General features: G+C 44.0%; 1 protein-coding gene across 1 annotated transcript in view; it reads right to left on the bottom strand.

Moving 5' to 3' along the window:
• Positions 1 to 25,762, bottom strand: part of LOC119969587 (XK-related protein 7-like) — a 297,799-nt gene extending 272,037 nt beyond the window's left edge. Inside the window, exon 1 of the mRNA XM_038803377.1 lies at positions 25,079 to 25,762. Within this exon, the coding sequence (XP_038659305.1) occupies positions 25,079 to 25,710 (632 nt within the window). The 5' untranslated portion in view covers positions 25,711 to 25,762. The remainder of the gene's footprint in view (positions 1 to 25,078) is intronic.
• Between the last annotated feature and the right edge of the window lie 201 nt (positions 25,763 to 25,963).

Raw genomic sequence — 25,963 nt, 5'->3', positions numbered from 1 at the left:
TACACTGGCAGGTCTTCAATGATTTAATACATGGAAAGTGCTGTTCCTCTTTAAAAGAAATGCAGGCTGTCTTTAAATGAGATCACAGGCACCCCAATTTTTCATCCCTGGGAGCTGCCAACAAACAGCTCATGCAGAACTAGCAGCTCACCTGTCATAATCAAGTGAGACAAGCCATTCATTTGGTTCATGCCTCTCACCAACATCATCACTGTGGTCATTACTCCCACTGTAACACAAGTTAATTTTTTTCCCCTCAGTTTTTTCATCAACAACTTAATTAGGATAACTAAAAATACAATATCTCCTCAGTAATGAAGAGCTTATCTTTCAAATTGCAAGTACTTTGCTCAAAAGACACCCTTGAAGGTGAACGCCACTCTATAATGCTCAGAGGGATGAAGCCTCACTTCAGAGTTACTGAGTACATTTTCACCATTAAGAGCAGGAACCAGAAGGACCAACTGTCAGTAATAGGTTTCTGTCTAATTATAAATTAGAAGAGAGATAATGGCCAACATTTCCACACCATTAGAGTATAGGTTGGTAAAAGCAACATGAGGCGCCAATAAGGTTCCATATTTTTGCCATCAGTAATCAAAATCAGCCAGTAACTAAAATGACAAAATCTGATGGATTTTAATGCAATGACACATGTGCAATTTTAATACTGCAACAAGATAGGTGTGCCTATGTTCCAGACATCACTGCTTTAAAAACACAATAGGTATTCAAATAACCATCCCACAAACCCCCCCCCCCCCCCCCCCCCCCAACGACCGTCCCCCCACACACATCCCCATCCCCACAAATTCACTGAAGTAGAGGGTATAGAATAATTGGGTTTCACTCTCAGACAGAGCTTGAACGTGACAGGCTCATTGTAATCTGACACAATTACAGGGGAATTAAAATATGATGATATCCAAAGCCACGATAATTTAATCAGTCGCCAATACCAGTAGCCACAAAATCCGCAATTATACCTCAGTCTCCTAGGCTCCATTCTTTTGCTTTGCAGATTACATCAATAATCATCCAGCCATGTGTAGATTCATCCAACAGTTTCACTGGTTAAAAAGAACAGAGACACATCTGTTTCCTTAAAATTAGGCCATCAAAAGTGAATCTAATAGCTCAGAAAGGGATGGGTGGGTTTCTCCAGAGGATGTCAGAACCATCAACAGCACTTATTTTGAACTTCCTACTTAACTAAAAACACATCTAAATTATGCTGCTCATTTTAATTGATAAAAGGGCAATATTTAAAGGAAGCATCAACCCTCATCAAACCTTACTTCATCACCTGTAGTAGAAAGATTACATCTGCTGAGGAGGCAATGCCCGATAGAGTTCAAATTCTATGAATTCCATTAAAATTCTGTGAGGCTTAAAACACCAGCACAGGCCAAGTGAGCTGAATGACCAGTTTCTGTGCTATACATTCGACATAACTGTGCCTCAGAATGTTTTTCAAGTTGCTCTGCTGTAACATAGCACAACCCACTAATGGTCATCAGGAGTTATTCGTTGATTAAAGCGCTACAGATTATAAACATTCTATTATGAGAATAAAACAATTCTGAAGAAATGCATGCTGGTTCGGAAGTGCAAGTTGAAAACAGAACTGAAAGTGATTTCATGGGCAACTCGTGTCAAAGATTTAATTTGTTTTAATTTGCTTTTGTTAAGTTGAAGTTCTGCATCCGTTTCAGAGCGTGAACGCGAGGAGAACAATAAGTAACATGAATACAACCCTATCATTTAAGTCATGCAAAATAAAATCTGTAAAGTATGCCAACTACAAATAGATTATGGCACCAGCAACCAATCATCCTGATCATTTATAAAATGCTTCTCTTAATTGATTTTACAAAGCCACACTGCACATTCAATTACATCCATTTAATGAAAGTCAGAATGATCAAAAGGTGCTTCTTTCCTTCTGTACCCATCTATTTTCAAAAGAATCAGCTCTCCAGTATCAAATCATTCAGATAAAAGTCATTAACACAGCAAGCAAAGTGAATTATGGAGGGGAAGTAGAGCATGATGTGCTTCATTGAAATAAAGGACATTGCTACTTTAACCATAATCCCTTGGAACATGATTTAATCAGCAATCAATTCACCTCAAGCACTTGGCACAATTTCACTTTTAAAAAGGAAAAAAGTGAATGAAAATCTGCTTTTACAAATTGCTAATTTGGAACAGTAAATGCAAATTGTGAAGCTAAGGTTAGTAATAAATTGAAATTGCTCAAGGTGAGACATTGAACCTTGGTCAGCATCCTCCATGAATATTGAAACAACACTAAATGAAGCATTTTGATGGATCAATTCACTGCTCGATTATTTGAAAGCAATGCAACTATTTATAGAGTTATAGGTACAATTAAATTGAAGGTGGAAAAGAAAAATGATTCAGAATGTGGTGTAACAATATTTTTCATTAAATGTCAGGGGAAGATATGTATCAAACCTATTTTGAAACGCACATTGGAATGGAACTTTCAGCTGTGTGTGGAGACATGTTTAAGTGCATACATAAGTGGCCATGCTGAGTTCTTGTTTGGAGAAAATCCAAGTTCCCCATAATTCCCAAACTCTTTTTTTTTGCAAGTTGAGATGTCACAGCCATTCCAGCTGGATGCAAGGTTTCCAATTTCAAATGAGGATGAAAATTCAATTTCCTCCCACACACCATTTTTATCTAGGTAGCATAGTGGTTAACACTATGGCTTCACAGTACCAGGGTCCCAGGTTCGATTCCTGGCTTGGGTCACTATCTGCGCGGAGTCTGCACGTTCTCCCCGTGTCTGCGTGGGTTTCCTCCGGGTGCTCTGGTTTCTTCCCACAAGTCCCGAAAGACGGGCTGTTAGGTAATTTGGACATTCTGAATTCTACCTCTGTGTACCCGAAGGTGTTTTCACACCTTAATTATTATTGGGTGTTGTATTCCTATATAGAGATGTTTTTAATGCAGTGATTCATCACAGGGATCTATCCTTTTAAAGGTAAGTTGACCTTTCCATTGACCAACCTTGTGTATTTGTTCACATGCATTAGTGCTTTTCCAATGGAGAAAGCATCATAATGTAAAGGTTACAAAATGCTCATGGCCATCGTGCTGATGAAAAAAAACTAACCACCCTTACTTACATTGATTGTCTGGCACTATGCTTTGAGATTGAAATGAACACCTTAGCCGGGATTCTCCCTTCTGGGGACTAAGTCCCAATGCCGGCGGAAGAACCGGCGCCAACCACTCTGGCATCAACAGCCCCCGAAAGTGCAGAATTCTCCACACTTTCGGGGGCTAGGTGGACGCCGGTGTGGTTGGTGCCGCTCCAGTCGGCACCGAAGGGTCTGTGTGAGTTTGCGCATGTGCCAAAGGGCCAGCGTGATCTCGCACATGCGTGGAACCGCCGGCATGGTTCCGTGCATGCGCAGACGGCTGGCGAATTATGGCTCATGCGCAGGGGGTTCTCTCCTCCGCACCGGCCATGGCGGAGCCGTACAGTGGCCAGCACAGAAGGAAGAAGTGCCCCCACTGAACCCCGTCCCCCTGGCCCGAGGACTGCCCCAGCTAACTTTCCTGCCAGGTTGCACCGGTACGTGAGCTGAGTGATTCATGCCGGCGGGACTGGCCAAAAATGGATGGCCGCTCAGCCCATCGGGGCCCAGAGAATTACCAGGGGGGGTCGCAGCCAATGGCCCCCAACCAGCATGGCGTGAATCCCGCCCCCGCCCGAAAAATGGCGGTGGAGAGTATGGCAGCAGCGTACAGCCGGAGAGTATGGCAGCCGCTGTCGGGGCGGCGGGCTGGGATTTGCGCCGCCCCCCCGCGATTCTCTGACCCGGCGGGGGGTCAGAGAATCCCTCCCCTTTTATTTTTTTAGGTCCCAGGGCGTAGTTGATTGTTTGGACAGCTGTGGCCATTGTCAATGCTTCACAGAGTTTGAAGTGCCAATAGATTTCAGCACGGTAGGCATCTCATTCACCCAAGAATGAATGACAGTTTCAAGAAATTGTAATAAACAGACTGGCCTTTCCATGTGGCTTCCGGGTTATTGTCACAAGACTGTCAAAAGCTTTTTCTTAAAATCCCATATGGCATTTCTTTCTCCCAATATCAATGATAGCTGTTTTTATTAGATGGAGGATTTTTACTCTTCCATCTCCTCCTCCCCCCTCCCCCACCACCACCACCCAAAATGAAAATATTTTAAGTTGGTATTTTATGGAACCAGAGGACTGCACATAGAATAAACTGGGTCTGTGGCTACGGAGGTGGCAACGGCAATCTGATTGAGGGGGAAGTGAGATGAGGCTCTTTTACTATGTTGGAGAATCGAGACAGGCCATCTAGTCAGCCACCTCCATACCCTCACTCCTCCCACAGTCCAGTGTAGCTCACAAACTGCACTATGAACCAACCCCAGTGTGAAGAGACCAAAATAGCACGAGAGGTCACACATGGTTCAGATGTACAGTTTCATAGAATTTGCAGTGCAGAAGGAGGCCATTCAGCCCATCGAGTCTGCACCAGCCCTTGGAAAGAGCATGCGACTTAAGCCCACACCTCCAGCCTATCCCCATAACCCAGCAACCCCACCCACCTAAACCTTTTTGGACACTAAGGGTAATTTATCATGGCCAATCCACCTAATTTGCACATCCTTGGGCTGTGGGAGAAAACCGGAGCACTGGGAGGAAACCCACGCACACATGGGGAGAACGTGCAGACTCCGCACAGGCAGTGACCAAAGCCGGGAATCGAACCTGGGACCCTGGACACTATGCTACGTGCTGCCCATTAAGCCATGAAAGTGCACAGATTAGGATTTTCCAGTGCACAAAAAGGAAGATATTGCCCATTCTGTGTGCAGTAATTATCACCTATTTTGCAATATGTATTCTACACAGTAATCTTGTAACTATGATAACTTTAAAAGCTTTAGATTATGGACCTGAGGTTTTATACAACATTCAATCTTCTGTTCTTAAACCAAGAAACGATGAATACATTATTTATGAAAAATACACATGGACAAATTACTGTACAGCTTTGAGATCTGTTTTATCATAGGCAATGAAGTCAAACGCCTTGCTGGGATGAAGTAGTAACATCTTGCAACAATTTCAGCTAATTTTTCTGCACTTCCTTGGAATATCATCATTTCAGACACAAATCCTGATGGCAATAAAAATTTAGTTTTTAATGGACTGGAGCATTATTCAAATGATCTGCCTTCCTAATGGTCAAACTATTGAGCAGTTTTGTTAGATTAACAACTATGATTTGCACAGATAAATTTGACTGAACAAAAGAATAATATTTTATAAAATTGCAGTTTGAATTTCCCTTAATTACAGTTTGCACTCCATTCATTCAAAATTTAGAACGTCTCATCCTTGAAATGCTAATCACTTTTCATCACATCTCAATTATATGATAATTTTACAAAATTAAGTAAAAGTCAGCCAATTAAGCCATTATTGTTTGACCATCAGCCTGCTTCACAAAATAACCCCCACTTACATTACAATGTAATGTTTATTGGATGTGGATCACTAGAATGCAGAAATATTCACACAATTTGACAAAAGGGAATGTCTAAAGTTCAATTCTAGGAAATACTGCCTGATTATACAAGCTCTCAGAGTTTCCCAGCTAGTTACACCCAAAATTTCACCACATGATTGGATTCATGTTACACATTAAGCAAATGGCCTTTTAAATACTGCTGTGCTAGACTTGCTGCCTCCTCATTTACCTCAGAAATTATGAATGAAACAGAGGCAGCCGTTTCAGTTCACTCAGAAAGTCAATACCAAAGGATGTGAAGAGCAATCCTTCAGCTGTATCTGGCAGGCATTGGCACTTGAGGATCACATGGCATGGAAGATACAAACCAAAATGATATATGAAACTGCCTTGGGATTACACTCTTTCAAACAGCTGTTCCTTTTGTGATTCTAGTTTCATGTTACAGGGATAAACCACATCAACAATTCTATTAAAAACAATTCTAACAGCAACCTTACTCCCCTTTGAAACTATAAGGTTATATGTAATGCTGCAGGGTAAAACCATTGCTTCTAACTCATGCATACATCTTTATTCAAAATTTTGAGTGAAGATAAAACCTGTACATAGTGAGACTGCACAGCTGCACAAGTGTATATCAGAGAAAGAAATACATTATAGGCCAAATCCTTGGGCAGGATTCTCCGCCCTGCCACTTTTCTGCCCCGACCCGCCGGCGGGATTCTCCGTTACGCCGGCGGGTCAATGGGGTTTCCCATTGTGGTGCAGCCCTGCCCCGTCAGGAAACCCCCCGGGCACCGGCAAAACGGGGAATCCCGCCGGCGGAGAATCCAGCACTGTGTTTTTGCTTTCTGACACAAATGAAAATCTCCTTAACCGTTACTCTTGCTAAGTTGTTTGTGTATCAATGGTCCAATAATAATGGATAGGATTGTTACGCCATACAAACAATGCATTGTTGTGCTCCAACTAATTTGAATGGGTACATGAGGAGGTCAATTTGTAGGAGTGATATCCAAATCTCTCTGTCTAAAAAGAAAAACTTTAGTAAATGACGTGCTCAAGCAGAATAAGTGGGGCAGGCAATATTTTAAGGGGGGGGGGGGGTTAAATTATTATAAATCCATTTCACATGCTACGCACCAATATGTTAAGCTTGCTGGCAGAGTTGTTTATATTTGGTGATAATATGCAATTGGGAGAAGGGCAGACGATGAAGGAAACAATGGAAGGGCTGTTCTTTTAAAACTGATGGCTGGGTTCCTGGTCCTTGCTGTGTTCTTAGTGCTTTTAACCAGTGCAATGGGAGCAATGAGCCCTCAAGAATAATTGGACATTAAGCGATTACTTCCGTCAGCTATCCAGGCCATTCTGTTTGATTCTTGCCAAACCCCCTACACCAGTCACTTGGATTCCAATTCCCTTTCCAGCTGCTCATTTAACTGAAGCCAATCTTGTAAAGGCTCGGAATTAAAATGGTAAACTGGAGTTAGGCTCAGGGTTAAGCAGGACACCACCAGACAGCCTAATGCCTCCAAAACCATAATCTGCCGCCATCCCACTTCACCTTTGATGATAGCACACACACACACACACACACAAACATGCACTTGTCAACTCTATGCCTAATTTCAACAAAAATATTTATCTTTTGTGGAGGAGGGAAAATACCACAAGTATGTTTAGACTAATATCACTGAAGCATTTTTTCCTCTTTTTCATCTTGTCAGTAATATTGACCACTTCACATTTGGCACAATCTAGGGCACATTCCAGAAAGTCACTTGTATACTTACATTTACAAATCAATTAGATCGGGGTAATTGGATACAATGCACAGCCATTTTTGTTCCCAGTTTAAAATTTCATCTGTACCATTTGATGGACGCACCTTTTTTCCTGAAACACTTGCAGACTAATTACGCTGCTCATCTGTCACATACTATTTGTCATCTGTTGCCCTCATCGAGGATTCAACACAAACTCTTGCCCTTTTTAAAGGACCTATTCTGAGAGGTCACTGCATAGAGTGTTGAATAACAAAGAACACAAACTAAAATGCTGGCAAGCATATTTACCTCGTTTTTCTCAAGCAATCTAATTTTTTTTTTTAAAAGGCCATATTTACCTTGTTTCTGTTAAGCAATCTAAATTTTTTTTAAAAAGGCACGATCACAGAGATTTCAGAACAAATCAATTACATTATTCTGCAGAAGTGGGACTGATGCTCTGGTACTATTGTACCTTGCACTGCAGAAGGTAACACAGCATAACTCTGTGTTGAAGATAGATCAGGTGTTAATTCTAAATCGGAGCTAGATAGATTTTTGCTGAGCAAAATTATGAAGGGATATTGGCCAAAGGATATGGAATTAGATCACAGATCAACCATGATATCATTGAATGGCCTCGAGGGGCTGAATGGCCTACTCCTGTTCCTATGCCACTTTTTCTTCTATAATCTATTGCTGTGATAATGGGGGCGATTCTCCAACATGGAGCCCAAGTGTTTGCGCCATCGTGAACGCCGGCGCATTTCACGATGGCGCGAAACGGGCACGGGGACGACCGATTCTGGCCCCCACAGCGGGCCAGCACGGCGCTGGAATGGTTCACACCACTCAAGCCTCCCATCCCAGTGCCAAATGGGTGCCGCGCCAAACTGCGCATGCGCGGGGGACGTCTTCAGTGCGCTGGCCCCAACTCAACATGGCGGAGGGGTTCAGGGGCCGGCTATGCAACAAAGTAGGCCCGGGGGGGGGGCCAGCCCGCCGATCAGTGGGCCCTGATCGTGGTCCATACCCCATCGGAGACCCCCTCTGGTGAAGGCCACACAGGCCGCCCCCCGACTGTTCGCGCAGAGATCCCGCCAGCAGCAACCAGGGGTGAATGGCGTCATATCCGTCATGTCGTATCCGCACGGCCACTTGGCCCATCCGGGCCGGAGAATCGGTGGCCCCGCCGATTCCAGCGGCTTGCGCCTGGCACAAATGGCGCCGATTCTCTGCACCTCGGAGAATTGGGTGCCGGTGTTGGGGCGGCGTGGCGCCGGCCCGGCGGGGGCTCGGAGAATCTCGCCCTATGTTTATGGTTAATTCCAAATAAATTGCTTGCATTAGAAATGCTCATGACGTTTGAACTGCTCAGTTTCACACAATATGGCAATGCTTTTCAAACCTTTTTGCCCGGGGCCCATTTTTACCAACCGACCATTCTTCGGGAGTCATGCCAGCTGACCTTTGCGACCCACCACTTTTGCTTACCTTTATTGTGACAGGTGAGCCTGCTTGGTCCTCACAATATCACTTGCTTTGTCATTCAATGTTACATTTCTGCTGAGGACTTCAGCTGATGGTTTAAGTTCTCACCGCCTCCATTGAAAAAAAATCAAGAATTTGTCCTCGAACTTGCCATGCAAATGCCTTTAAAGTTTTTCAGCTTCTTCTTAATTGGTTCTTCATCAGGGGCCTTGGAGCTCACTAGTACTGCTTGCAGCTACAAAATGGAGAAATCTCTCTCATGTCCAGAGCATGTGACATCAGTGTAACCTGCTCTCTGCCGCCCATCCAGGCAGGAAAACTCAATTGATTTTTATAAAGAATCTTCTCTTGGGCAACGCGCTGATGTCAGGAGAAGGCGGTCTGCCTCGCTGGGCTCCGGACCTGCGCACTACTGATGGAGCACACATGCGTGGGATAGCCGGCATTTTTAAAAGCCGGCCAAGCTGTTTGGATGTATTCCCATGATAGGGAACACAGTGACCGATGACCCCGTGACCCTCCTGACACAGGCCCGCGGCCCACCCATGGGTCGCAACCTTGAGTTTGAAAATGACTGCAGTATAGGACATAGTTAAATGTGATAAATATTTTATATGATCCTAAAATCATTCCTGCACAATTTACATTTTGTACGGTACAAGGATCGTCTAATACACAATAGATGCAGTAGGTACATGAAAAATTGCAGTCAGTTTCTTTAGACATCACCTTTAGCGATAATCGCTTAGTGCATATCTATGTTTTTAGAATTTCAACACAAGTAGTTCTGGTTTATTAAGACAGTGAAGCTTTGATGTTACAATATTGGGTCTTACCTTCTCAAGAAAAGCCCAGATAGAAATTCTTCAGCATTTTTATTTCACTGAGTGGCCATACAGATCAACAGTTATGAACAAACTCATTTAATTTGATTAGTACAACTTGTGACTCTGTACTGATTTCAAATAACGAACCCTGTACTAATTTCAAATAATGAACACACTAGCTTTCTCAGTGTGGATAATTAAAATAACCTGCTGTTGTTCAATGACATTTAAGCAATTGTCATGTGAGAGTACCTTTAAGAAATTGGTGTTTATAAATGGGTGTGTATATAAATATCTGTAGTGAGAGTACCTTTAAGAAATGGATGTTTACTACTGCAGTGATGTCAGAGAGTGGATGGAGCTGGGCTGTCTGTCAGCTTGTTACTTTTGTTTTAGGCTGTTTGCTGCAGGGTGTGTTTTAGTTTCGTTTTCAGTGTTGGAGCTGAAGCCAGACAGAGCAGGTGGACTGTTGATCTCTCTGCCATGAAAAGACTATCTCTTGATCATTTGGTGAATTCAGTATTATAAATGTTCTCAGTAGTGACTTTAACCTAACGTGCTTCTGTTAAAGGTTATGTTTTTTTGTAAGTCTTCTGGATGTTAAAAGGACAGCATACGCATTACATAGGGTTGTATTCTTTGGGGGCTGTATTTGAATTGATGGTTGCTAAGATGTTCACTGTATGTTTTCAAAAGGTTAACTTGAGTTCATAGAATAAACATTATTTTGCTTTAAAAAATACTTTTCCATTTATGCTGTACCACACCTGAAGAGTGGGCCATGTGCTCCCCATACCACAATCTATTGAAAGTTGTGGGTCAGATGAACTCCACGATACATTTTGGGTTCTCTAAAACCTGGCCCCATAACACAATGTTTTAGATTTCTAATAACTGCAAATTCCAGTGCAAAAAAACATAGAACGTCTGTGGACAAGTGCAAGTGTACGGAATGACAAGCATCACTTCTCACCACTGACAGCAAATCCTGGGCCAAAAATGGGCCTGCAAAATTGTGTTTTTAAAATCATTCAATTAAGACAAGAATCTCTCCACAGTAAAAAGCTGCTAATATAGCAATAACCAGATTCAAAGCTCTGCATTTTAACTAACATGCATATTTATCAAATGTTCTTGTAATTTCTGCTGGAGCAGAATGTCAACTATTTCACTTTTTCCTTCTGTGATTGAGATAGACGTGCAGTGTCTGGAAAAAGGATGGTGGAAATGAAAAACTGTCATTGTAAATTGGAGTATGAATCCAAGACTTCAACTACACACATTGAATTCATAAGAAGGAAGAGCTTTTCATTTCTTTGGTGGAATTGGAATAGAATTCTTACTGTGTTCCAGGCCTGTAATTATGGGTATACAACCCCATAATATTTTGATCAACCAAGTAATTTAGGAGGCAAGTCGTTCACCCATAGCCAAAAGTCACAAGTACGGTATTTGGAAAGAATATGATTTATTTTCTTCTTGCTCTGCTTAATGTGACTCTAAAGCAAGAACAGAATTGTTTTATAAATCATGAATTGAATATAATTCCCAATCACTTGGTGTCCCCTTATTTTTGACCTTGGCTATTAATTGGAAAACTGTTCCATCTAAAAGCATACTATATGCATCCACTAATTTTCTGGTGTAAAAATAAAGCCACCCTCCCCACTCCCCAATATAGCAGAATGTATTTTTTTGTTCAGAGACAGTTTTTCAGTTATTGTTTTTTTATATTATTAAAAGTGTATTTTCCTTCAGTCTGCCTGTAACTGAAATGCACAATCAATCTCCATCCATGATGTGGAGATGCCGGCGTTGGACTGGGGTGAGCACAGTAAGAAGTCTTACAACACCAGGTTAAAGTCCAACATTAAAGTCCAACCAGGACTTTAACCTGGTGTTGTAAGGCAATTTCCATCCAGCAATAAGTAGCCAGAAGAGGTGCAATAGCTTCCTCATGGGGAAATGACTTGTGTTCACTGATGGCTCTTCCTGTGGTAGAATTGACATTGTCAAGAGCATATCCTTAAGCCCAACCATTCACAACAATGAAAACACTATTTTCACAGAGGAATGGAAATTAATTATCTTACTATTGCAGAAATAAATTAGACATTCAACAGCGCTGGAACCAAGTATCAGTGTCTTGCAGCAACTTCAGACATAGGTTGATGGAACTCTCTCAACGTGTCATTAATGAATGACAATCTAAGTAATTAAACATCATCTCCTTAAATGTAAAAACAGAAGAATTAGATCTTCATTCCCAGTATTCTATAAATTCTGAAGTAGCGATGATTTTGCTTTTTAAAATATATGACTGTAAGGCTCAATAATTGTGCATTTCCCAATTAACTCAAGTTAGTTTAGACTGCAAGTGCATTGTAAATTAATGTTTTCTTTAAAAGTACCATGGTATTTGGTGAGCGCATAGTAATTACAACCCTTTCAAGCTAATGATAACGCATCTAAACAGAACTATTTTTGAGTAGTCCTAGTACAAGACACCCACACATGTTGTAGATGATGGTCAATTTCTAACTCTACCATCTGAAATGAGAATGTGTGGTATTAAAGCTCAGTTAACCAAAATACTATTAAGATGCCTACAATTCATCAGCCAGCTCTTCCTGCATCTTAGATCCTTTCACAATTGAAGCTTCTCTCCAGATGTTCCCTCACTAAAAGTACCATAGGCTTACATTTACTATCCTCCTGGTTCTTCCAACTCCACAAATTACATACTGAGACAAAATACATGTAATCATGTAAGCTGCTAGACTGAAACACAAGGATATCCAACTATTTGTACAACTATTTGTTAAAAGAACCATAAAATGTTGTTTAAAGCTCATTGGCTCACTTCTAAAAAGCTCAGGGCTATTTTAGCACACTGTACAGAGAAAGGAACATTTCAACAGTGATTAAATCCTTTCTAAAAATGGTACCTTAACAGTTGTGCAAAACAGTTTTTAAACACTTCCTGTGGTCAATTTTGTTGATAGATAACACTGACCAAGAGGAGATTTAAGATTTTGTAACACTTCATTCTTTTTGATCTTTTTTGTTACCTCCCCCCAGTTTTTTTCCCACTGTGCTCATTTTCCTACTGCGCTCAGTTTCCATTTTCACCTCTGGTGAAGCACATTGGGACACCCATTATGTTAAATAAACTCAAGTTGTGACCAGCATTGTCTAACACCCATGTGGAATCTCTAACTCAGTAAAACTGGATGAATGCAGCCAAAAATGGGCAGCCATCTGTTCTTTCCAGGGAATTACCTCTAGGCAAAATAAATTTAAAAAAGCAAGACCATAGGTCAGAATCTTTAATCAGCTGGTTATCAAATTCCTATTCAATTGGCTTCATCTAGTATTTCAAGAACAAATACACTGTTTTTGGAATTTTAAATCTTTCAGAAGAAGGATTATTTGCTAGGCAATTAATTCCCCCATTACTGTTGGAATACTGAAGGCAATTATAGTCTCAAATTAGGGTTACCTTACAAGATCAAAATGCTTTCAAATTTAATCAACATTCTACCATACAATTAAACTTATTTTAAACTTTGAGTTTGATTGAACAGTTTCAGCCCATATACTATGTAACACAACTTGATCCCAAGAAAGTTTTTCTCTGCATCAACAATCTCTCAACTCTCAACAGGTGTGATTTACCGGAAATGAAACGGAGTCCCGTGTCGGGTGTCTTTAGCCGGGTGACCCCTGACACTAGCAGCACCAAGATTGACCCTGCTATTAGCTAAACTGGTGGTGTAAGAGGGAAGGTTCCAGGGCCGGGATTCTCCGCTATCCGGCGGGGCGGGCCGTACCAACGCCGAGGAGTGTCGTGAACCACTCCTGCGTTGGACCGCCCGGAAGGTGCCGAATCGTCTGCAGCTTCAGGGGCTAGGCAGGCGCCGGCGGGTTTGGCGCCACGCCAACCGGCACCAAAGAGCCTCCACCAGCAGCCATGAGTTGGCATATGCGCGGGAGCGCCAGCGTATTCTGATATGATCCCAGCGCATGCGGGGGGGGGGGGGTTCTTCTCCGCGCCGGCCATGGTGGACTGTTACAGTGGCCGGCGCGGAGGGAAAGTGTGCCCTCATGGCACAGGCCCGCCCGCAGACTGGTAGGCCCCGATCGCGGGCCAGGCCACCATGCCCCCCCCCCCCCCCCCCCCCACCACCGCCATGGCCAGAACCTCCCGCGCCCCCAGAGGACTTTGCAGGCTGCCCGCAGAGCCAGGCCCCACCGGTAAGGACCTTGTTTGATTTACGCCAGCGGGACTGGCCGAAAACGGGTGGCCATTCGGCTCATCGCGGAGTGAAGAATCGCTGGGGGGGGGGGGGGGCATTGCCAATGGCCCCCGACCTGCGCAACGTGATTCCCGCCCCCGCCGAAAAACCGGCGCTGAAGAATCCTGCAGCCGCCGTCAGGGTGGGATTCACACCGCCCCCCGCCAATTCTACGGCCCGGCGGGTGGGGATTGGAGAATCCCGCTCCAGATTTCTGGACCACTGGGATCTCTTCCAGGGCAGGTGTGCCCTGTACAAGAGGACAGATTGCATCTAAACTGGAGGACCAATATCTTGGATAGGAATTTTTTGAGAGTCACTCGATTTAAATTAGTATGGCTAGGGAGAGGGAACCAGAGCGTTAGCTCAGAAGGTATAATAACTGAAGGGGAAATAGAGAACAAAAATAAGAGAACAACATCACTTTTTCTGCTTAAACGCAGTGGTTTGAAGTGTATTTGTTTCAATGTCAGAGTATAGCAGGTAAAGCTATACTCTAAGTATAGAGCAGTTATTAGTACTTGGAACTATGATGTTGTGACAGCAACGTGGTTAAAGGAAGGGCAGGATTGGCAGCTGAATGTTGGAGGATATAGATGCTTCATGAGAGATAGAGGGGGATGTAAAAGGAGTGGGGAAGTCGTATTACTGGTTCAGGACATTATAGCCATACAGCTACCTCGGAGGGCTCTTACAATGAAGCAATCTGGGAAACTTCAGGAACAGGAAGGGGGCAATCACAATGTTGGGTGTTTATAACAGGCCCCCCAACTGTCAGCGAGAGATAGAGGAGCAGATAGATAGAGAGATCTTGGATAGGTGCATAACAGCGATGTTCTGGTAGGGTATTTTAATTTCACCTATATTGACTGGGACTCACTTAGTGCCAGGGGTTGGATGTGGCAGAGTTTGTAAGGTATACCCAGGAAAGCTTCTTGATGCAATATGTAGGTAGTCCAACTAGGGAAGGGGCAGTACTGGACCTGGTATTGGGGAATGAGCTTGGACAGGTGGTTGAGGTTTCAGTAGGGGAACATTTTGGGAGTAGCGACCAAAATTCCATAATTTTTACGGTAGTTTTGGATCGGGAAAAGGGTAACCCTCATGTTAAGGTGCTAAACTGGGGAAAGGCAAATTACGATAACATTAGACAGGAATTGAAGAATTTGGATTGGGTGTGACTGTTAGTTAGTAAATCAACATCGGGCGTGTGGGAGTCTTGCAAGCAACAGTTGATTAGGATTCAGGAAAGTCACGTTCCTGAGAGAACAAAGGATAAGTATGGAAGTTTAGGGAGCCGAGGATAACGAGGGATATTGTGAACCTTGTCAAAAAGAAAAAGGAAGCATTTGTACAGTTTAGAAGGGTGGGGACAGTCAAAACCCTTGAGGAGTATAAAGAAAGTAGGAAGGTACTGAAGCGGGAAATTAGGAGGGCTAGGGAGGGGTCATGAAACGTCCTTGGCAAGTGGGATTAAGGTGAATCCGAAAGCTTTTTATTCATATGTAAAAACAAGAGGGTGTCCAGGGAAAGGATTGGACCACTTAAGGACAGTCGGGAGAATCTATATGTTGAGCAAGAGGAAATGAGTGAGGTATTAAATGAATACTTTGCATCAGTGTTCACCAAGGAAAAGGGCTTTGTGGAAGTTGATTCTTGGTAGGGTGTGTGTACAGTCTGGATCATGTTAACATCAAAAAGGGGGAGATGTTGGATCTTTTAAAAGACATTAAGGTAGATAAGTCTCCTGGACCAGATGGAATTTACCCCAGAATAATGAGGGAAGGAAGGGAGCAAATTTCTGGGGCCTTAACTGACATCTTTGTATCCTCATTGGGATGGCTACAGTGAGATCCCAGAGGACAGGAGAATAGCTAATATGGCAACGCTGTTTAAGAAAGGTAGCAGGGATAATCTAGCAAACTATAGGCCGATGAGCCTCACGTTGGTAGTAGGTTAAATTACTGGAGAGAATTCTCAGGGTCAGGATTTATTCCCACTTGGAAACAACTGGACTCATTGGCGATAGACAGCATGATTTTGTGAAGGGGAGGTCGTGCTTCACCAACGTGATCGGGTTTTTTGAGGAGGTGACAAAGATAATTGACATGGGGAGGGTGGTGGATATTATTTATAAGGACTTCATAAAGCCTTTGACATGGTGTCTCATGGCAGTCTGGTATAAAAGGTGAAGTCACACGGGATCAGAGGCAGGTGGTACGATGGATACGAACTGGCACGATCACAGGCGGCAAAGGGCATTTTCTGAATAAGAGGTTGTGACTAGTGGTGTTCCAAAGGGATCGATGCTGGTGTCTCTGTCATTTGTAGGATACATAAACAATTTGGAGGAAAATGTAGCTGCTCTGATTAGTAAGTTCGCGGATGACACCAAGGTTGGTGGAGTGGAAGATAGTGTGGAGGATTGTTAGAGGATACAGCAGGACATAGATAAGTTGGAAACTTGGGCAGAGAAATGGCAAATGGAGTTTAATCCAGACAAATGTGAGGTAATGCATTTTGGTAGATCTGACAGAGGGGAAATATACCCTAAATGGCAAAACTCTTAGGAATATAGAAAGTCAGAGAGATCAGGGTGTGCAGGTCCACAGATCTTTGAAAGTGGAAACACAAGTGGACAAGATAGTCAAGAAAGCATACGGAATGCTTGCCTTCATTGGATGAGGCATCGAGTACAAAAACTGGCAAGTCATGCTAGAGTTGTATGGAATCTTGATAAGCCGCACTTGGAAAATTGCACACAATTCTGGTCGCCACACTACCAGAAGGATGTGGAGGCTTTGGAAAGGGTACAGAGGAGGTGAACCAGGATGTTGTCTGGTGTGGAGGGTATTAGCTATGTGGTGAGACTGAATAGGCTCAGACTGTTTTTTATTAGAACGACAGAGGTTTAGGGGTGACCTGTTAGAGGTCTGCAAGATTATGAGAGGCATGGATAGAGTGCATGGACAGGCACTCTTTCCCAGGATGGATGGGTCAGTCAACAGGGAGCATAGGTTTAAGGTCCATGGGCAAATTTTCGAGGAGACTTGCGAGACAGGTTTTTTTTACAGAGGGTGGTGAATGCCTGAAACGCCTTCCCAGTGGAGGTTGTGGAAGAAGATACATTAATGGCGTTCAAAAGGCATCTCGACAAGTACATGGATAGGATGGGTGTAGAAGGATACAGCACAAGGAAGTACTGAGGGTTTTGGCCAAGGGTAGTATCTTTGACTAGTACAGGCTTGGCGGGCCGAAGGGCCTGTTCCTGTGCTGTATTGTTCTTTGTTCTATTAAACGGGACTCTGCTTCATTTCTGGGCTTCAATGAGGAACGCTCTTTCGATGCCATATTTTGTCCCATTTCCTGCAGCAGCGAGGCCCGCATTAAAAATGGAGCCCGATCTCAGATCCCCCAGATCCCTTTCCCCCCAACACACTGATAAAGGGGTTCTCGAGACTCCCCTCCCGCACCCCACTTCAAAGGAGGATTCCCCCAGGCCTGATCCTTGGCACTGGCAAGGTGCAACCCGTGCCAACCTGGTGGCACCCATGTGGCAGGCTGGCAGTGCCATGATGGTATTGGGGTGCCAAGGTAAAACCCTGCCCAGAGCCCAACCCTCCGGGGGCCTCCGATCAGCACAATCCAGGGCATGACACCTTGCGATATCTCGCTAGAGGCCTCTGGCAAGATTTACTGGCCTCTCCATTTCCAGAGTTGGGAGCGGCGAGGCTGATAGATCATACCCAATGTTATCCCAGCTATGGAAGAGCATTATTCATTTAGTGCAAATTTCCCATTCCCCACCCCATCTGCCTCTATAGGTTCTCTCAATGGAGTGCCAGCCTACCACTATAGATCTATACTCACTCATATCTCTGGGTGAGATTATCAGAATTTATTTTATCTTTACAGCCAATTAAAACAAAAAGAAACTCCAATTACATCAATCTATATGCAGGGGGTGCAGTGTAATAACCCACTGCACCAGTCTGTAATCATGTTTAAGCATACAATGCTGAAGTCAAATGAGAACATTGATTAAATTCTATATTTCAAAATACAAAGTACAGCAGGGACATGCAGAAGCACTAAAGTTTCAATACGTAGCCTGCATATTCAGACACAATAAGAGTTGAATTTCAGGATTTAGATGCCATTGCTTGTTCAGCATAGTGTGTTCCCGAACGACCTACATTTTTCCATTCATTTCAAGTCACATGCTTGGCTAATAAACTGAAAATATTGCCCCTGTTTTATTATGGAAAAGTCAATCTTCTATCCAAAATAAGCTCAATAATAAAAGTCACTGAGGTGTTGAGTGGGTACACAAGTGAGAGATGTTAATTACATTCTGGAATCAATCTGGCATAGCCTCAGTTGTACAGACCTGTTCTAGCTACAGCCATTCGAAGAAAATACTACAGCCATTCGAGGGAAATACATGTTAACAGCCAGTAGAAACATATTTGCTCAGATTTTCTGGTCAGCGACCATGCCACAGGAGTTATGCAACCAGGGACGCAGCCTTATTTTTCTTGTCCCAGAGCAAGGAATGGGGCATCATTGCAGGGACCCAGGTGAATTACTAGTGAAGTGGGGGGGGGGGGGGGGGGGGGGGGGGGGGGCAAGGTCATGACCCCTTCTGATGTCACCAGCTCAAATGACTCTCCTTAAGGTCAGTACTCTTAGCACAACTTAATTTAAGCAATGTTTTAAAAAACTAATTCTAATGTTGAAGACTTAATTGTTGTTATGAGTTTGTGGTGGGGTGAAGGATGGTTGGGCATTCTGAATATATGATTTAGGAATTGCGAGGGTAGGCCACTCAGTCCCTCGAGCCTGGTCAGCATTCAATATGATAGCTGATCGGCATGACTTCCGGTGGAGGCATGTAGGAGGAGGTCGCACATTGGAGTGCTCCTGATCGAGGCTTGATTTTTTAGAATTTAATGACCGGTCCCAGGGAAGAAAGATGTCCAAAACCCAAAGGAAAAGAGCCGCGAAGAAGGGGACTAATGAAGGTTCACCGTCGAGTGGAAGGAAGGCAGAGGCTGGGTCGCCAGGTGAGGCCACACTGCTCACGGCAGAAAAGAAGACCGAGGTGATGGGCGTGGAACCTGAAAAACACTTAACAAAGCACATGGAGGTGGCAGTATTGAAGGTGCCGGTGGAGGAGGTGATTGCCCCGTTAGGGCGGCGATATTGAAAACATTGGCTGAGGTGCGAGAGCAGGGTGAGACACTGAAGGAAGTGGAAGAGGCATTGTCGCAACACAGTGATCAACTCACCTCGATGGGTCAGGAGCTGCAGAGGGTGGTGGGGGCCAACAAGGGTCTGAGAGCCAAAATGGAGGACTGGGAAAACAGATATCGGCGGCAAAATCTGAGAGTCATGGGTCTGCCTGAAGGGTTGGAGGGCCCGAGGCCGACGGAGTATTTTGCCAAGATGTTGGCGGAGCTGTTGGGGGAGGGGACGATCCCCTCGGTATGAACTAGAACAGGCTCCTACGGCATGGAGGCCTAAACCAAAGGCAAATAAGCCACCAAGAGCAGTGACTATTAGTTTCCGTAGGTACCGTGTGAAGGAGAAGGTCCTGTGTTGGCAAAGCAGAAGCGGGAGGTGCAGTGGGCTGGAGCTGGTATACGTATATACCAAGACTTTACAGTGGAGTTGGCGAGGAGGCGGGTGGCCTTTGGCTATGGGAAGACAGCACTGTATAACAGCAGGGTGTGGTGCGGCATAGTTACCCAGCTAAGTTGAGGATGACCTCCAAATCCAAAGGCTTTTATTTTGATATGGTGGAAGCGGCGGAGGTGTTTGTGAAGGCAGAAGGACTGGGGCAGAATTGAGAAATGAGACTGAGGATTGGACTTGTACTGAGGGTAGGGGGTTTGTAGGAGTGTATGTAGCTTTATTTTTTCACTGCATGTTGGACTATGTGCTAAATGAGTTGACATTGTCTATTTGGAAAAGGTAAGAGTTGGGATTTTCTTTTGCAATGATGGTTCTTTGGGATTTGTGTGTTTACACTGAAATTGTGGGTTAAAGGGAATTTATTTGTTTTCCTGGGACCGGGCAGGGGTGAGGGGATTGGAAGGAAGTGAGGCCAGGGCAGGGGCCTCCTCACTGGCTGGTTTAAGCCGGCCAGTGAATGGGAGTGAGGTGGGGTGGTGGGGAGGCAGCCATCAGAGCCTGGTAGAACAGGTTTTGAGGGGAGGACTCTAGGAGGGGTGTGTTCTATAATGTTCTACAATACATGGGTGTCATTCATTGTACACTTTTGGGGATTGGATGGCCTTGACTATTAGCAGTGGGGGGGGGGGGGTGTTGGGGGGTGGACTATGGGTGATTTTTGATTCCTTTTTGTTTTCTATTTGACGTTTATGTTGTCATGCGGGCTGTTGTTTGGGAGTTGGTGTGAGGATGGGATCGTTGTTGTTGGTAGGGGGATTGACATTGTATTCGTTACCGTTTACTGTTTGTTGGTGGGTGTAAGTTTTGAAGAAAATGTGAAAAAGGAGAATAAAAAAATATTTTTAAAAAAAAGATGATAGCTGATCAAATTTTGACCTCTTCAAATTTTTGTCTACAACCAATAATCTCACAGTCCCGGGCTTATCACGAATCTACCCACTTATGCCTTGTAGCTATTCAAAGGCTCTGCCTCCAACACATTCAGAGGAAGGGAAGAGAATTCCAAAATACCACAACTCTTGGAGCAAAAAATATTTACCTTACCTCCATTTTAAATGGGCGGCCACTTATTTTTACCAGTGGCCCCGAGTTCTAGATTCTCCCAAAAGAATCCCGTTCTCCCATATCCATCCTGTCGAGTCGCCTCAGGCTCTTACATGTTTCAAATAAGTCATCTCTTACTCTGGACGCCAGCAGACAAGCCTAACCCATCCAATCTTTCCTTATAATCAACCTGCCCATCCCCAAGTATTAATCTAGTCAACCTTCTCAGAAATGCTTCCACTGCATTTGTATATTTCCTTAAATAAAAGGAGATTGCTAACAGTACTCCAGATGTGGAGTACTCACCACTGAATCATCAGGGATGCATTTTATGCCAGCCTGATACAGCTCCTGCTGTTAATCACTGTCCTATGTCAAGATTAACAGCAGGAAAGGTGGAGGTAAATATCAGGATAGGTATAATATAGCGGTCTCCAAAGAGTTGATCGCAATCGACAGGTCTATCCTGGGGTCTCGAACAGTCTGCTGAATCACGCCAACTTGCACTAAACGTGGGATTTCTATTCATGAAGAGCAATCAGCTCATTCTATGCTGAACCATGCAATACTCAGAATTCTCAATGATGACTGAATCAGCTCATTGCCTGTTGAACAACACCAAAAGTCCATGAGACTCAGGCAACAAGATTTTCGCAGATAACAAAATTTGAATAAGCTGGTTGAAAACAAACTGATGAGCGAGGAGTCAGGAACTTCCAAGAGAGCAAAAACCTACGATTTCCACCAAGAATGGGAAAACAAAATTTTCTTTACAAATGTCAAAGACAAAACTATTTGTTTCATTTCTCAACAGAGTGTAGCCTTGAATAAAGGAGGTAATTTAGAACGTCATCACAAGACAATGCATGCAAATATTTCAAGAAAATTTCCCTTTCAACAGCGTGATTTGGACAAAGAGAGTAGAGGAATTAAGGGAATTTGTCACTTTTCAAAACCTGCGGCGAAAAGCAATGCCAGCAAAAAGGTGTCTTTTTGCATTAGCCATCTGCTGGCGAAACATAAGAAACCGTTCACTGATGGTAAAGTTATCAAGGAGGCTATGATGGTTGCTGCTGACACCTTTTTCAAAGACTTGAAAAAACAAAGATGAAATTATGACAGCTGCAACAGTAGCCAGAAGGGTGGAATTGTTGTCAGAGGATGTGTCTCAGCAAATGCACCAAGTCTTATCAGGCAGTGAATGTTTCTCACTGCAGTTTGATGAATCAGTAGACATAATGTGTACGGCCCAGCTGATTGTCATGCGAATGAAAACATCCAAAGACTCACTCTGGTCACTCTGGAGAGGACAAGAGGTGAGGATGCCCACAAAAAATTCAAAAAGGTTTACATACATCTGAGTAAAACATTCCGATCAAGGAATTTGTTTCAATTACAAACAATGGTACATTGTTGATGCTGGGTGTCAATTCACACTTTGTTGCACTTTGCAGAAATGATCCTGAATTCCACTCCTTTGTCAATTACCACTGTGTTATCCACCAACATGAGCTAGCAAGCAAGATTATTGACATTTCTCATATAATGACAGTTATTGTCAAGATCCACAACTCAATTCATGCCAGAGCTCTGCAACAATCGCTTGTTCCAATTGTTACTTGATGAGCTTGATGCCACCTACGGTGAACTAATCCTCATGCTGATGTGAGGGGGATAAGTTGAGGAAAAGTCTTCCAGAGATTTTTAGGTCTGCTTCCTGAAATTATCACCTTTCTTAAATCAAGAAATGAGGTGTACAGCGAGCTGTCAGATAATATGTGGCTGCTAGTCTTGGCATTCCTTACAGATATAAGCGCAACATTGAATGAGCTGAATCACAAACTGCAGAGGAGAGACAGAGACTTGTCACACATGATCAGTGCAGTGAATGCATTAAAGTTGAAACTGGGCCTGTGTTCCTCACAGTTAAAGCACCCACAATTATTGTACATTCCCCAACTCTGGAGAAAATCCAACAATAGGTCAATTAGAAAGGGTTCCATCCAAACAAATTCTGTAACCACCTGAACAAATTGGAAAAGGAATTCAACAGATAATTTCAGGAGTTAGACAAGATGGAACAAATCACTATGTTTGTCTCAAATCCTTTTCTTCAAGTGGCCATTGGAGAACTGACAGCACAATTTCAGCAGGTGTTTGAACAAAGCTCTGGCCTTGACATGGAAATCATCACCATGCAAAATGACAGAGCTGAAAGCTAGGCCAAGGGACAAAGACTTTTGGGAAACTGTAGACAGAGAAGCACCCTCTTCGGACATCCTGCCCACTTAAGGTGAAGGCCTACTTTGGTTTAGCATATTTCTGTGAGATGGCTTTTCTCCCAGATGAAAATCATCAAGTCCAAGCATCGCACAGATGCCCATCTGATGGACTGTACGAGACTGGCCATCTGAAATTGCAACCCAGGCTCTGCAGCACTCACAGATAGTGTGATACTTTTGCTTGCACACTAAATATAGGTGAGTTTTATGCATAGCATACATGTTAGGTGGTTTTAGTAAAGTCAAGTTAGATTCTAAAGTGATCTTGTGCTTAAACAGGTTGGAGACCACTGGAATAAGGCATCAAGCCCAAGTTTCTGATACCAAGTTGGAAACATTCTCTGAGGAGGCCCAGGCAACGTAGTTTCAACTTCCTATGCAAGTGTCACGCATATGCGTGTGTCACAACTTTTACAGGGTTCCAATATGCAACAGCAGTAATTGTCTCAACATTCACTGCTGTTGCCATCAGAAGATTCAGGCCATTGTAACCCTTTAAAGGTGTCATCAGTAACTTGCTCAGGAAAGTAGATTAGATTAATACCTGTGCAAACATCACATGTTGTCCTGCGATCATCATTAGTTTACATATCATGACATAACCAATTTCTTTGTGATGGTTAAAGTACAAGTTGCTATTGATTTATACCAAAAAGGTATAAATCTTTTGCAGTGCTGTCAGTAAGGAATCCATTTGAGCCAAATGTTAAGTCCAGTACAATAGTTGCTATTATGGTGCTATTAATGGACAGTCATTGTGGTGGGTAGTGGGGTGTTGTTCTCATCTGCCACACCAACATAGGAATACCTGCCAGAAATGTCTTTATCGGTGCCTTTCAAATTGTAATTTTAATGGGGTACTGGCTTTTCAAACCATTATATTAAGGGTCTACTGTGAGAATAAGTTTGCAAAATAAGGTATAACTGGTTTACTATCATCAAGTTTTGCCACTCTAACTCAACTTCAAACTAAATAGCCTGCAATACAAATGTATTACTGAAAACAGGCGAACGAAACATGTGAATGGAATAATAGAACTTTTACATTAATGCTTGCAGTGGAGTAGATCTCAAAGCATACATTTCCCTATTAAAAGCTTAGCCATGCAGGAATAATTATCTAACTAAAAGTCTAATTTATAGCACATCATAGTTCTCCCCAGAGCACACAAGTTCCTGATTTACTGCAGTAAACCCCTCAGGTTTTTAGGGATGAGTGTCAGGATTTAAAAACAAAAAAAAATGTCAGTTAGAACAGGCAGACGTCAAATGCTATTAAAAAAACACACATGTGCAAAGTAGGCTGAAAGTAACCACTAGCCTTTTCTTGTTCATAAAAAAGATCACTACTAATGCCATTTTTAAAGCAGTGATATATTCAAAGTCAGCAATATTTCCCTTCAAAGTGTTGAGCCAGCAGTCCTATTGTAGAATCCCAACTCTATTTCTTAAGTCTATCATTCGGCGTCTCTCTTGGCTACCCCTGACATTTCTGATTATCTTTTAGCTTGCATTGTTACCACCATTCAGGCCAACTCCGGAAATTACTCTCATGATTGCAGTGTTGTATGAATCAGAACGAAAAAAAAGTTAATCTGAGAACAAACACCATCAATTTTGAAGACATTTCCACATATGAACTTACTTCCGCAGACACGTCTAGAACAAATGTTCCCCCTTTAATCGCTTTTTTCCCGCTTGCAAAATTAAATTCAACCTAAAATTATCATCCTTCCTGCTCATAAACTGCTATGCCATAATCGCAGTTTCTTCGTTATATGTATTGCTCAATTGGTTAACATACCCCATTCACAATAAGTTAGCAAATTTGGATTCAAAACAGCAGAACCGACAGACAGAGATTCACGCCACACAGACTGGAGGTTCTATTTTACCTCTTTACAAAACAAAAGGGGGGGGGGGGACTGGTGGGAAGTTACAATCGATGCCACTCTCGAATTGTTACCTTGCCCACAAAACCTGCCTGTGGGAACAAGCACACCGATCAGAAGGGTCTTATTAAAACAGGGCTGGGGTGCTGCAGGGTTCCCCAATTGGAAGCAAAGAGCGAGCAATGGGAAGGGGGGGGGGATTGTTGCAGTTTTTATTTATTTTACCTCCAGACCTGTCCAAGCTGCAGGATGTGGATGAGAGACTGCAGGAACCACATACACAGGCGGCAGCAGGTGGAGGAGCCGCTCCTCCGGCGCTGCCCCACGTCGCTGTCCTTGGTGCTGAAACGCTCGGCTGCTTCACCAGCGGCTCCCCCCGCTGCCCGGGCTCGGGCACCGCTCCCCGCGCCGCCGGTCGAATAGTCGTAGACGAACCACCTGAAACTCAGCACCTGCACCACCAGGGACGGCACCACCACGAAGATGAGCGTCAGCCCGAACCACCAGTAGTCGCCTTGGAAGTAATAGTCCACGGCCAGCCACACGTCTGTCGCCCCGTCCGAGAAGAAGACGAGCAGGGCGCCCAGGATCCAGCAGCAGTCGGCCAGCGAGTACTCCTCCCGCCGGCGGAGCACCGAGTTGAGGCAGGAGCTGTGGCAGCAGCTGGAGCCCCCCTGCTCACAACAATGGGAGGAGGAGGCGGCCGAGGGGCAGGCGGCGGCCGCCGGGCCCGGGGCCCCGGCATAGGGGCAGGAGGAGGAGGAGGACAAGCCCCTCGCCCCGCACTCACTCTCCGCTGGGCGTTGACCTGAATTCTGCACCGCCGTCCCTCCCATCCCGTCCGACTTTGCAGCCATGTTGAAGAAGCAGCGAATACCTGCACCACCCCACCCCCCTCCCCCTCCCGGATTGGCACTCACTTCCGCAGGAGCCCTTTTTTAAACCTGCTGCCACACACAGAGAGAGAGAGGGGGGGGGGGGGGGGGGGAAACTTCCGGCAGCTGCGGGTGGGGCTGTGCTGTGGACACAGAGAGAGAGAGAGAGAGGCAGAATGAAGCTCCTACTCCCCTCCGCTCCCGCTCCTCCCCGCTCTGGCGGCACAGCCACTGG

Source organism: Scyliorhinus canicula, chromosome 7 (genome assembly GCF_902713615.1).
Source record: "Scyliorhinus canicula chromosome 7, sScyCan1.1, whole genome shotgun sequence".
Lineage (NCBI taxonomy): Eukaryota > Metazoa > Chordata > Chondrichthyes > Carcharhiniformes > Scyliorhinidae > Scyliorhinus > Scyliorhinus canicula.
Note: the sequence above shows the minus strand (reverse complement) of the source record. Positions and strands in the feature narration are given on the sequence as shown.